Source organism: Hevea brasiliensis, chromosome 14 (assembly GCF_030052815.1).
Source record: "Hevea brasiliensis isolate MT/VB/25A 57/8 chromosome 14, ASM3005281v1, whole genome shotgun sequence".
Taxonomy (NCBI): Eukaryota; Viridiplantae; Streptophyta; class Magnoliopsida; order Malpighiales; family Euphorbiaceae; genus Hevea; species Hevea brasiliensis.
In genome coordinates this window covers 12,341,761-12,355,828 of record NC_079506.1, presented here as the reverse complement: position 1 = coordinate 12,355,828, position 14,068 = coordinate 12,341,761, and the positions used below count along the sequence as shown (strand labels likewise).

General features: G+C 28.1%; 2 protein-coding genes across 2 annotated transcripts; one reads left to right on the top strand and one right to left on the bottom strand.

The window, feature by feature from the left end:
* Positions 1-3,530: 3,530 nt before the first annotated feature.
* Positions 3,531-6,192, top strand: LOC131172760 (YTH domain-containing protein ECT4-like). The gene is made up of 6 exons (XM_058134279.1): positions 3,531-3,534; positions 3,787-3,848; positions 4,381-4,567; positions 5,016-5,084; positions 5,203-5,579; positions 5,719-6,192. The coding sequence occupies exons 1-6, from the start codon at positions 3,531-3,533 to the stop codon at positions 6,190-6,192; spliced, it is 1,173 nt and encodes a 390-aa protein (XP_057990262.1).
* A 1,867-nt stretch (positions 6,193-8,059) lies between these two features.
* LOC131172759 (disease resistance protein RPV1-like) lies at positions 8,060-12,963 on the bottom strand. The gene is made up of 4 exons (XM_058134278.1): positions 12,308-12,963; positions 9,941-11,003; positions 9,529-9,819; positions 8,060-9,445 (listed from the first exon to the last, which is right to left on the bottom strand). The coding sequence occupies exons 1-4, from the start codon at positions 12,790-12,792 to the stop codon at positions 8,063-8,065; spliced, it is 3,222 nt and encodes a 1,073-aa protein (XP_057990261.1). The 5' UTR covers positions 12,793-12,963; the 3' UTR covers positions 8,060-8,062.
* Between the last annotated feature and the right edge of the window lie 1,105 nt (positions 12,964-14,068).

Below are 14,068 nucleotides of genomic sequence, written 5' to 3'. Positions count from 1 at the left end.
AACAACAAAGAGAATTTAATTTCCGAACAAGGTTAGCACAAAACTGGATGCACTCCCAAAATATTGGCGCTTTCCCACCCTTTTCGTCTTTAAACCCTACATCCAACGATCACTATTTCCTCTTCTCAAACCAGGAACTCATCTGACATGTCCGATCCTTCCATAATTAGACCCTTTTGTTTCCCTCTTCTCCTTCTCGACCTTACTTTCACTGCTTCTTCTTCTTTCCTTCAAGTCCGCATAAATAGAATATCAATTTGCAAAATGATATTCTATTTATGCGGACTTGAAGTCATGAAATTTCATTTTCTCGCGATTTCTCTCCAACCAAGCATATTTCCCTGGGTTAATTACCAAAAAGGGGTAATGAAAAACGAAATTTTATCAAAATAGGTGAGTTTGAAATTAATTACCAAAAATGGGCGAATTGTGCTGAGTTGGACGGGCTGAGTGTGAGACGTTAACTATAATAACGTTTTTAAGGTCCGAAAAGTTTAAAAGGACGCTATTTAAAATAGCGTCTAGCTTTCCTTTAAATAATAAAAAATTAATTAAAAAAAATTTAAAGGTTGGACTACTTATAGTAGCGTCCAACATTTTTTTTAATTTTTAATTATTTTATTTTATATTTTAAATAAAATATAAATATTATTTTAATAAATAAAATTATAATATTTAATAATATATATTATAATATTTTTATTATAAAATATTATTTTTTTAATTTAAAATTAAATTAAAATTTAATAAAATAAAAAATTAAAATTAAAAAAATAAATAATTAAAAAGTTTAAAAAAAATTGGGCGCTACTATAAGTAGGCCCAATTTTTCTTTAAATTTTTAATTATTTTATTTTATATTTTAAATAAATTAAAAATATTATTTTAATAAATAAAATTATAATATTTAATATTATATATTTTAAATTTTTATTATAAATATTATTTTTAATTTAAAATTAAATTAAAATTTAATAAAATAAAAAATTAAAATTAAAAAAAATAAATTATTAAAAAAATTTAAGAAAAGTTGAACGCTTTTTTAAATTTTTAATTATTTTATTATTAATAATAACAATTATTTATTATTTATTTTTTTAATTTTAATTTTTTATTTCATTAAATTTTAATTTAATTTTAAATTAAAAAATAATATTTATAATAAAAATATTATAATGTATAATATCAAATATTATAATTTTATTTATTAAAATAATATTTTTAATTTATTAAAAATATAAATAAAATAATTAAAAATTTAAAGAAAAAGTAGCGTCCAATTTTTCTTAAATTTTTTAATTATTTATTTTTTTTTAATTTTAATTTTTTATTTTATTAAATTTAATTTAATTTTAAATTAAAAAATAATATTTTATAATAAAAATATTATAATGTATAATATTAAATATTATGATTTTATTTATTAAAATAATATTTTTAATTAAATAAAAAATTAAAATTATTTTTCAATTAAAAATTAAATTAAATTAAATTAAAAATTTAAATTAAATTACATTACAAATTTTTTATATTTTTTTAATTTAATTTAATTTTAAATTGAAAAACAATTTTTTATAATAAAAAATTATAATATATAATTTTAATTATTATACTATTATTTATTAAAATAATATTTATATTTTTATTTAAAATATAAAAATAAAATAATTAAAAAATTAAATAAGAAGCTGGAGGCTACTTATAGTAGCGTCCAGGTTTTTATTTAATTTATTTAATTTTTTTATTATAAAAATTAAATTAAATTAAAAATTAAAATTAAATTACATTACAAATTTTTTTATATTTTTTTAATTTAATTTAATTTTAAATTGAAAAATAATTTTTTATAATAAAAAATTATAATATATAATTTTAATTACTGTACTATTATTTATTAAAATAATATTTATATTTTTATTTAAAATATAAAAATAAAATAATTAAAAAATTAAATAAGAAGCTGGACGCTACTTATAGTAGCGTCCAGGTTTTCATTTAATTTTTTTATTATAATAATATTTTATATTTTTAATTTTTATTTAATTAAAATTTAATTTAATTTTAAATTAAAAAATATTTTTTATAATAAAAATATTATAATATATAATATTAATTATTATAATATTATTTATTAAAATAATATTTATATTTTATTTAAAATATTAAAAAAATTAAAACAAAAGCTTGACGCTACTTATAGTAGCGTCCAGCTTTTTTTTTTTTTTTAATTTGGATAGCGTCTGCACACTATTAAGAGTAGCGTTTTGTTTGAACGCTTTTATTAATAGCGTTTTGGACATTAAAACGCTACTGGTACTAGCATTTTTAGGCTCCTGATTTTTCTAACCCCAGTCAGGTAAATTTTTCATGTCGAACCCAATTTTAGTAATTTTTGTTTCTAACTTACCCTTGTACGGTCAATTTCCCGATTTCCCTTCCCCCCCTTTAAAAACGAAAAATCTTTGAAAGTTGTTTGTTTTCTGTAAGATATATATTGAATTTCCCACTTTTACTCAAAAAGATCTCTCTTTTTTTTTTTTAAGTTGAGAATTTGCATTTGATTTTTTTCTCCAGGGATTTTTTTTTATAATTTATATACAAAATTCCATTTTCTGTTTGTTTTTTATCTCAAAAGAAAAAAAAACTATCAAAAGATAATAATAAAATAGAATTTTATGCTTTCCATTAATTAATTAATTAATTAATTAATTAATAATAAGAGGAATCTGAATCTCTTTTTTTCCCGTTCTGTGTAAGTTGCCAACGTGTGCCTGATGGACACTGGATAGCGTGCAACCAGCGTTTTTGCTTTTGAAGATGAGATTTTTTTTTTTACTTTTATTATTAAAAGAAAAACAATAAAATTCAATTTTTATAAGAATAAATATTTTGTTTTATCGATAGGGGTTGAATTAGGTTGGGTTGATATTGCTACTAAAATTATTATTAAAAAATTTATTTTTAAAATATATTAATTATAAAATATTAAAAAATAATTAAAAATTAAATTAAATTTATTTTAATTATAAAAATATAAAAATAATAAAATAAATTTTTTAAATTATTTTTTAATAATATTTAAAATAATATTTTTATTAAAAAAAATAATTTCACCCATCAAAATACAATGCTAAATCGTAAGACTTTGGTATAAAAGTACTGGTGCTTTGACTTTGACTAACACTTTTGCTATTTATTTTGTCTCTCTGTCAAACAGGTGTTAACTTGGGCTTTTATCGATCGACGATTGCCACTGGAACAGAACTTGAGAAATGTATCCTCTCTTATTGGGTTTCTTTTCCCCTTTCCCCCTCCTCCTCTTCTTCCCCCTCCTTCCCCACCCCCACCAAACCCACACCCCCCCCCCCCCCCTCCTTCCCCACCCCCACCAAACCCACACCCCCCCACCCCCCCCCCAACTTTTTAAATATAAAGCTATTATGGGTTCTGTTTTTTAATTTCATTTGTGTTAACTTTTTTTTAACTGAAAATGGGAAAAAAAAATCTGGGTTGTTCATTTTATATTAAAGATGGGTAATAATTATCGTGGATGATCAAGATTTTGATTTTATGGAAAGTAAATTGTTTGGCTTGTTTGATTTATGCCCCTTTCGCCCCTTTCATTCCTTCCTCTTGCTGCTAAAATTGCGTATGGGCTTTGTCCTGTGGAAAAAAAGAAAAAAAGAAAAATTCTGTATTGACTGTTTAATGGTGTAGATATTGTTGGCAACTCCATGATTTGTTGGCTAATTGAATAAGTATTGTATTCTTAACTATATAATGCAGCTGAATCTGTTCCTACAGGATTGAAGTCGGAGTCCATTAGGAAATTGGCTGGGCGTGATGTGGTATGTCATATTAATCTATGTTGCTTTTGTTTTCTTCCTTGTGGATAATTGCTTGGAAAAATGGCGTTATGAAGGTGAAAAGGCTTGGTTTTAATTTATTGTGCATTCCTATCTTTCTTGTAGTTGTGCCAACTTTCACTTTGCTGTTTGGTGTATGGTATGCATTGGATTACTGAGAATTATAAAACACTAAAAGGTCAAGGAAATATGTTTTTGGTCATTATAACATAAGTTCAAGAATATGATCTATTTGTGTGAGTACCATGAGATCCATTCTTCTTGTTTAAAAGGATTGCTAGTGTTTTATTTAAATTTTTTGGATCTTAGATTTTTGTGGCTCTGTATGTGTATCTCTAGGCATCCACATTGCACAAATTTATTCTGTGCATGGTAGATGGTTATTTTAACAACAAACTTAATGCTTAGTAGAACAAGATTAGATGGTTATTTTAACAACAAACTTACTTAATGCTTAGTAGAACAAGATTATCTTTTTATTATCTTATTTTCCTTTGTATGTCTTTGTTTTCAGGCTTCTGGAAAAGATGGATTACCATGTGGCTCAACATCATTCAGTTGCTTTTCACGGGATGCTACTTCTAATACCAAAGGTGAAGTAGATGGTAATTCTGATATCAAAGGGGAGACTGACCAAGAGTCTGTTGGAGACCTTGGTATTTACAATCCACCGACTAGTAGTTACAATTATTGCTACCCAGGTGGGATATTGAGACGGTTATATATTCTTCTTATATATAATCTTTTGGAGTTGTGATAAAGTCAATAAAATGGAATGCCATAATCTTAGTTAAAAGTACTCATATAATAGGTTTTCAGTAAAGTTGAGACTTGAGATGTCTGGTAATATACTCCTCAATGTATTGCATAGGATGATGTTAATCGGCCTTGTGATTAAGTACTCATATTTCTTAGTTGACTTCCATATAGTCAGAATCATTTTTTAGGCTAATGGTGCAATCATTTGAAAAATGAAAAGATAATACTTTAGCACGTCTTCAAGCATGATAATTTTGAAAATATTAAGTTACTTTACTTTGCTTCAATTAAAGATTTTTTTTTCAGTTTGATTTGCAGCTCTGAAGTTTATAATTTGAGAATTAGATTAATTTATGGTATATTATTTCTTAAACTTACTCTTTGTTGCAGAGTATAATGGATCCTTCACACAATTGGATGATCATGGTTATTTTCAAGCAGATGGATCTCATATGGTATGTTCTTCTGACGTATACTTTCATTTCTATTTGCAAAAATTAGGCAAAACTATGTCTCGTTCTGCTTGGCTGATAAGGGTAGTTTTGTATAATTGTGTCTTGTTGATAATTGATACTAGTGTGTCGGTTGATCACATCAGGGATGCAATCAGACAATGGATCACTAGTCTATTATTTACCTGGCTATAATCCATATACTTCTGGGGCAGTGGTTGGGGTAGATGGGCAAAGTGTTGGTCAACAAGCATATTTTTCTTCACCTGGATACCTTCCACATCCTGTTTTCAAAGGATCAGAAGCCATGGCTTGCTATTCATGGGATTCAGCATATTTTAGTGATGTCTCAAATGGCAATACTGGTTCTCAAAATGGAAAATATGGATCAGCTTCTACTTTTGCCAAGTCCAGTGGTTTTAACTCTATGAAGTCTACTGACAATACTGCTGGCAAATCCTCTAAGTCTACAAATACACAAGCAATCAGACCTTTAAACAAGGTATGAAATATTCTTACTTTTTATGTCTATATCTTTAAACTTTCCCAAAAAGAATTGATTTTGAAGTTTGTTGTGCTTGTTGGTCATCACTAGTCTTCAGTTATGAGTGTTGTTGCTGATTTAACTTTTTTTGTTACAGGTGTCTGCATTGGGTTCTGATTTCTCAGCAGGTCTCTCGAAAGGATACCATCCTGTAGGAAATTTGCCTCCTTTTTCTATCCAAAAACATGGTCCATTCCCGCATAATTGTCCTATGAACTATAGACAGAACGGAAGGATATGGAATGGAAATGATAGAAATAAATCTGGAGACAGATTCTATAAAAACAGTGATTTTGAAACCTCAAATGAACTAACTTCTGGTCCTAGGGGCTCTAACAAATTTCCTTCTCTGGAGACTGCTGTCAAGGAAGACTTGGGAATCACTGTACAAAGAGATCAGTATAACAAACCAGATTTTGAAACTAAGTACGCAGATGCTAAGTTCTATGTTATCAAATCTTACAATGAAGATGGCATTCATAAGAGCATTAAATATGATGTATGGGCAAGCACTCCAAATGGCAATAAGAAGTTAGATGCAGCATTCCATGAAGCAGAACAGAGATCTTGAAAATAATGGTAGGCGGCCTGTAACTTATAGCAGAGACACTCAAGAGGTATCTCCTTTGCTTTAGAACTCAATTGTCTTCTGATGTTTCTGTTGTGAAAGCCAGTCTGCTCTACATTTACATCTTCTAATTTGTTATATTATATTTTAAGAAATATGGCTAGAACTAAATACATATTGATTGTCGAAAATTGTGTTTACTTCATGGTAGTACTGCTTTACAATGAATATTTGTTATACCTGACCTTGTCATGTTGGGAATGGAGCAGAAATATTTTTAAGTTCATGTTAACCTCAAAAAAAAAAAAAAAAAACTACTCTCTATTTTTGAAGTTCGTGGTTTTGAGAAAAGACCTGTTCTCTTACACGACAGCTTCTATTTGTGGAAGTCTTCTGCAATATGCTGTGCATATGGTTCCCCTGCATTAAAAACTCAACTTAGCAGAGTATGTTGCCATTTTTCTGTTATTTTCAGTGGTTGTACTATACAATTTAGGCTTGATATTTCAATATATCTGGCAAAAGATGCTGCTAGAATAGAAACTTGTGCATGGTGGCCTCTGTTCTTGTTGAATATATTAAAGGTTGGATTGACACGATTTGTTATAATAATTTGCAGATTGGACTTTAGCAAGGTTTGGAAATGCTGAATATATTTAAGAGTTATTCAGCTAAGACCTCATAATGTTAGATGACTTCAATTTCTATGAAAATCGAGAGAAATCTCTACACACTAAAAAGAACAATAAGCCTGCAACTTTGCAAATGGAGATACACGAAAATGGTGAGTTTCTGCAAGTTCACTCTCGAAAACTAGCCTTATAGTTTTGTCAACAATTCAGGTTTGACCATTGCATCTTCTGAGAAGATGCATTTATTCCCTAAAATTTGCTATTGTTAAAATCATGATCTCATTGTTATCAGTTTTGGACTAGTAGCTGAATTCTATGAGTTTTGCTGTGCAATGTTAGGGATCTTGCCTAGATACAACAACAACTAAACCTTAAGTCTTGCCTAGATACTTTAACTAAAATTGAATGACTGCTGTGAATTGTATTAGTGCTCCATTTTAAATTTGCCGACTGCTATGGAAGTTAGCTGAATTCTGCTTAATGTTTGTTCATTTTTAGTTGCTAATTTTGCAACTCTATTTTTATCGTGCAGAAGCATATAAAAGCAGGAGATAGGAAATGTGATGATGATTTGACGATCAAGAAAACTACTAATCCCATGACTCTTATCAATCTAATGAAGAATCTCTCTCTCCACGGCTACAATCAAAAGAGTAATTATGTAAAGAAGCCAATAGAAAATTCAATTCCTGTTGTTCCTGTACCATAGGCATTTTAGAGGTTTTTTAGTTATTTACAATGTTTATTCTACTCTAATGTGATGTTGTTGTTCCTCGTCCTTATTTTATCATTTCTTTAGCTTTCCATTATAAGCCTGTTATAATTATAAAGGCTATTTGTTCTTCAGGTTAGAGAGTTGTAGTTTATTTGCAATGTGTATCTTAGTTGATTTGGAAGTGAAGTGGGGTTCAGTTTCAGTCAATCGTTAGATTTGGAAGCTAATGTTGTAATGTGGATGACAGAATAGATTATATGTTCACATAACAACATATTATATTGTAATATTGTTCACATTACATATAACGAAGATACTATTTATCATTTCACCTGTTGTTTTTCCCCTGATTTGAGCTTAATTATTCTCCTGTATAGTCTTCCCTCTCTCAAATGACAATAGAGCGGCAGATGATAGAGCTGCAAAAGATTGCAGGTATTTGTAAGAGTAAAGCAATTAAGAATGCTAAAAAGTAACGGCAAACTAGAAATGAGCTATACCTGTTGTGAAAGTGAGTGGGGTTTGGTTAAGAGGAAGCAGGAAGAGATAGAGAGAGATTTAGATCGAGTGAAGAAGAAGAAGAAGCTTCCTCCTCATTATTTATTCTTCTTCTCTTCAATTTGTCTTCCAATATTTGAAGAAGTGATTGGCATTCCTCGTCATCTTGATGCTTTTCATTTCTGCTTCTCCTTTTATCTCTACTATATATAGGATGGACCCCACACTCCATAATTTCCGGCCGATCCATGTAATAGTCAGTGTTGAAGCAAAATGAGGCCTCAACGAAACACTCTTCATCAAAACGTGTCCTCAATCCATTGAATGAAAGCAACACGTGTGATAAGTCCGAAAGATACGGACCTCCATAATAACCATTCCAATTCGCAACGTCCTTATCGCTAAATAAGTTGAACGCATTACGTTCCCGCCTATTTCCAGATTCACATGTGAAATCCACTTCAAATCCAGGAAAATGAATAAAACCGCTGGGACGAAGAACAACGCAGAAAGAGAAGGCAATTAAGTGACGAAGGTCAAGTTTGAAGGAAAGCGAGGATCCTTTATTCTTATACCTCATCCTTTCTGGCACTTCACCTCCTGCCATCAATAATGTAACTTTCTGACCCAACAGGTGCGCTTCAAAAACATCCTCCATTACTTTCTTATTCAATTTGACGCAACGACTAAAATGAAGAAATTTGCAATCTTCAGATTCACTTTTATGTGCTTCATTTTCATGTTCACTTTTATGTGCTTCTTCATTTTCATCTTCATGTTCTAAGAAATTGAAAGAAATTGATGCAGATTCCAGAGAGCGGCAATCATTTGCATTTAATAATTCTAAGCATGATGGAAGCCCTGGTAAACTTTTAAGTCTCTTGCAACCTTCTAAATTAAGCTCTTTCAACTTCGAAAGTTGTTTGATGCTTTCAGGAAGACTTTCTAAATTTGAGCAATTCGGGAGAAATAAATATTCAAGACATTTCAGCTCGCCTATGCTCCTTGGAATAGTCATGAGACTTGGACATTCAGATGGATGAAGTTCTTCAAGACGTTTCAAATTGCCAATGCTGCTTGGAAGACCCTCGAGTGCTGTACACTCATCCAAGGACAATATGACAAGTTGAGACAGATGCTTAATTGATGAGGGCAGTTGTTCTATTCCAGTTCCGTCTAATTTTAGAATCCTTATATTACACGGAATCTCTGGACAATCTTTGACTTCATGGCAGTCACTTAGATCAAGTTCAGTAAGCTTGGTCAGATTTTGAAGAGAGGGAATTTCAACCAAACTCAAACATTCTTTCAAATATAAAAACTCGAGATTTGGGGCAATACTAGACAGGTTCGGAATCCTGATCAGGTACCAAGAACCGCTAAGGTCCATCAATTTCAAACTTCCAAGAGGCTGTAATTAAATAGAAAAATATCAATAAATTAGAAGATACAAATTAACTTCTATAAAATGTATCTAAATTTTATAAACTGTACCTTATCTCCTCCATTCCACAGTTGTATGAGTTTGCTAGAAGTCATGTGAAGTTCTACAAGATTCTTTGGCCAAAAATTTAACGGTAAAGATTCCAGAGGATAATAATCCCAGTAAAGACATCTTAGTGCTTGTGCACAAAATTCAAAGTTCTTAGGAAGGAGCACTTCGTTCGAAATTTCATCTAAGTGGATGAATCTAAGATTGCACATCTTCGTAAAGGCCGTGGCACTTGGCTTCAAAATACCTCCCCCAAAAGGAAGAAGCGATATGGCCTCAACATTTTCGGTTCCCTAGTAAAATAACAGCAAAAAGGATTATTGATTAATACTTAATTCGTCACGAGATCTACAATTCTTACAAAATTCAAATATGATAATTGATAAAAGCTTCATTGATTAATTTGGTCCTTACCGTCTCTGTTGTCAATACATGATCAATATCTTCATAATTCCACAACCTGCTGCGTCCGCCAGGCTGTTTGCATTCCTCATTAACAATTTCCTTGCCCATTTGCTCTAGCAAGTCATGCATATCTACCCTATTGTTTGAAATAGTTATCAGATACTTCTCAATTAGACGAGGTATTCCACTTTCTGGATAGAAACCAAATGCTTTTAATTTTCTCTCAACCACATCTTTATCTTCCCCTTTGAAGAAACATGCAATATCAAGAAATATTTCCTGTTCATTCTTTTCTAGCCCATCATAACTTCTTTTCAAAACATCTTCAATTTTTTTAAGAGATTTGCCTTTCAATTTTTCCAATTCGCTTTCCCATTCTTCTATCGTCCTATGAAATAAATGAGATCCCAAAACTTTAAGAGCTAGTGGATGGCCTCCAACATAGATTGTCGCCTTCTTTGATAGCTCCTTATATTCTTCCTTGGGACGATTTTGCTCGAAGGCATGTAAGCTAAAGAGTTCCAGAGCTTGAGAATCAATTAACTCCTCAACCTCATATATGCCTTCTTTTGATAAACCAAGTGAATTTCTACTAGTTATGATGATTCTACTTCCCTCACCATACAAATGACACTCTCCTGCTAAATCTTTTAAATGGTTTCGATCCTCTATATCATCAAAAACAATCAATACCTTCATACTCTTGAGCCTTTTGCAAACATGATCATTCAAATCATCTATATGTTTGTCCCTTAATAATTCACAAATTATTTTTTTTCGTGCTGATTTTGATGATTTCTTTATCATTGTTTCCCTGACATTTTCAACAAAGTAATGACCATTAAATTGATTTTTGTTTCGACGAAATACTTCTAGTGCAATAGTTGTTTTACCAACGCCTCCCATCCCCAAAATTCCTACAACTTGCTTATCTTTTAACAAGCATTCCACTTTTTCCACACGCGATTTAATTCCAATCAATTTGGGATCATAAGAATCATCACTTTTAGACATATCACTAAATTTTTTCAACACATCATTGACGATTTTCTCTACTAATTCGGCCTCATACCTAGTCACATATAAACAACAAACACTGATAAGTAAGATAGACTCACACTTGTAAGTAAATACTAATATATATATATATATATATATATATATATATATATATATATATAAATGACTTTACATGTGTGTGCTGCCTAGAAAAGGGCACATGAGGCACAACTTTTTTATTTTTGTTTTTATATTTTGTTATATCATAACTAGTTGTATCACATGAAAAATTAACTTTTTATCCAAAAATTTTAGAATTTCGACCATTAAAATACAAAATTATTAATAACTATTTAAAATTCATTTTCCTATTTAAAAAAAAAAAATTTAAAATTTTTGAACTTCTACTGATCATAATATTTTTAAAAATTAACCATTTTTAAATTCATTTAAAATTATATTAATATATACATATTTATATCTAAATAATTATTTGCTAAAAAATTATTTATAAAATTTAAGTAACTATTTTTAAAGACATTTCTTATTATATTTAAAATTGAAAAAATTTAAAAATAATATTTAAAATATTGCTACGTTTAAAAATAAGAAAAACTAATATATTAATCAATTTATTTATACGTTAGCGCTTGAAATAAAATTATAATTAATTAAAAATTGTATTATTAACATTTTATAATATGATTATAAAAATAAAAAATATAGAAAAATACACATTAAATTATTTTATTAAATATATATTATTGATATAATTTTTTTTAAAAAAATAAGTCATTGTTTTTCTAAGTTAATAAAAATGAAATTAAAAACAATTTGTTCACTAAAAATTATTTATAAAATTCAGGCATTTATTTTAAAAATATTTTTTATTATATTTAAAATTTAAAAAATTTAATAATGGTGTTTTAAAAATTATCACCTGTCATCCAATTTTTCTTATTTTATTTATTATTTTACTTATATATGTCAGATAACTTAAAAATAACAAAAATTAATATATTAATCAATTTATTTACTTATTAACACTTGAGATAAAATTATAATTAATTAAAAATTTTATTATTAACATTTTATAATATAATTATGAAAATATAAAAATATAAAAAAATATATTGAATTATGTTATTAAATAAAAAAATAAACAATATGCTCAACATAAGGCAAAACGATTAGTATATAATTAATATGTTTTGATTTTAGAATAAGTTAACAAATATCGATTTTCATATTAGTGCTGCCTATATTCGAATTAGGTATTAAGAATAATGTAATCTATTAAAAGTTTCTATATTTTGATTCTCTTTCCTTAAAATGAAAAACTAAAAAAAAAACTGCAGTAAAGAGTAATTAACTTACTTGATATTCTGTGAATCCCATCCTGATAAGTTGCTTACTTCCATCATAGCACGCTTCCAGTTGTCGACCTTTTGTGGACTGCCTTTTTCTCCATGCGTAGCAATAGCAAATGCCTTCCCAAAATTCCCCGTAAGCTTTTGAACGTCAGTTGGATCTACCTTATAAAAAACTGGTAGAACTATTTGTCCTGATTCTTCCTTGCATTTAAGTATTTCAACAAGCTCATCCAAACACCATGGAGAATCTGCATAATTTTCAGAAAAAATGACTATTGAGACGCTTGATTCTCGAATTATTTTCAAGAGCTCTGGTGATATCATTTCCCCTTTATGAAGCTCTTCGTCCGTAAAAGTCTTGATTTGTTTGTCCTTCAAGGCTTTAGAGAGATGGGAGAGAATACCATAACGCGTATCATCGCCTCTAAAACTAATAAAAACATCCCATTTCTTCCACTGATTGGGAGGAGTGGAAGAAGTAGAAGCCATGATAAGTGATAAAAGAAGGATCTTGTGCAACTGAGTTTGAAGAAGGTAGAGAAAGCAAAATACTAGAGATGAATATTTGGGTAGACTAGTCTGATGCAAGAAATTTATGAACAAATGAAGAGGTAAAGGAAGAATAAAAAAAGAAAGAAGATGAAGATGACCAGAAACACCATATTACTAATGGACAAAAAGAACAACTGGAATTTTAGTCAACATAAGATTTGCCTTCCAGGAAGGATCGTATAGCTCTATTTAGTCCACACAAATTAAATGCAAAACAGTAGAGTGGGTCTAATAATGTGGGATTGAAGCGTTGCAGCTTTAGCAAAAGCTTTGTGGAAATTTAATATTTTACCTATTTATTTATTTATTTTAATTAATTAATAATAATTTAATATAATTATTAAAAATAAATAAATAAAATATTTTATTAAATGATGATTTATCTATTTATATATATATATATATATATATATATATATATATATATATATATATATTATTTTTAAAATTAAATATATATCTGATATTTAAATAATTCAATTTAATAATAATTTTTATTTCATTATATACCTAATATAATTCTTGAAATATATATATTATAATCATCTTTTTTTGCTAAACTTTACTCTCAAAGCTTGTGTATCACCTCCTTCTTCTACCAAATACTCTCAACAAGTATGTTTATTATCTTTTATTTATTATAATATATATATATATATATATATATATATATATATATATATATTTACGATTTATAATATGATGAGCGCAAAGAATTCATGAATTTTTATTTCTTTATTGATCACCTTAGATTCTATTTTCAAGGTAAAAATTTCCTTTCTTTGTTCAATAATGAGTGAATTTGATTTTATTTTCTTTTCTTGAATTGTTACAACTACTCTAAAAATTTATTTTTTTTCTTTGACTATTGATATTTATTTGCGTTGATCATGAATACTGTGAGACAATAACTTTAAATTTAGATTATATATATATATATATATATATATATATATATATATATATATATATATATATATATATTGAAGTTATTTTATTTTATTATTATTTGATATTTTTCTTTTATATTTTGAGTGTATAGGAGATTCGAATATTCAATCTGTCAGTTGAAATTGTCTCTCTTTTATTGAATATAGCTATTGTCTTGGAGGTTTCAGGTGAGTGATAATTATAATACATGACACCGTTTTAGTTCCTTTTAAAATTTTTTAGCATTAAAATTGTTATTAAATAAAATTTTAAATCAATATTT

Bases quoted from the DNA above. Each gene is read 5' to 3' on its own strand.
- LOC131172759 (XM_058134278.1), bottom strand. From the start codon at position 12,792: ATGGCTTCTACTTCTTCCACTCCTCCCAATCAGTGGAAGAAATGGGAT. The intron at 11,004-12,307 runs GTAAGTTAATTA...ATATGTGACTAG, and splicing joins TGGGATTCACAGAATATCAA to GTATGAGGCCGAATTAGTAG. The intron at 9,820-9,940 runs GTAAGGACCAAA...TTATTTTACTAG, and splicing joins ATGTATTGACAACAGAGACG to GGAACCGAAAATGTTGAGGC.
- LOC131172760 (XM_058134279.1), top strand. The intron at 3,849-4,380 runs GTATGTCATATT...CTTTGTTTTCAG, and splicing joins AATTGGCTGGGCGTGATGTG to GCTTCTGGAAAAGATGGATT. The intron at 5,085-5,202 runs GTTCTTCTGACG...AATTGATACTAG, and splicing joins AGATGGATCTCATATGGTAT to TGTGTCGGTTGATCACATCA.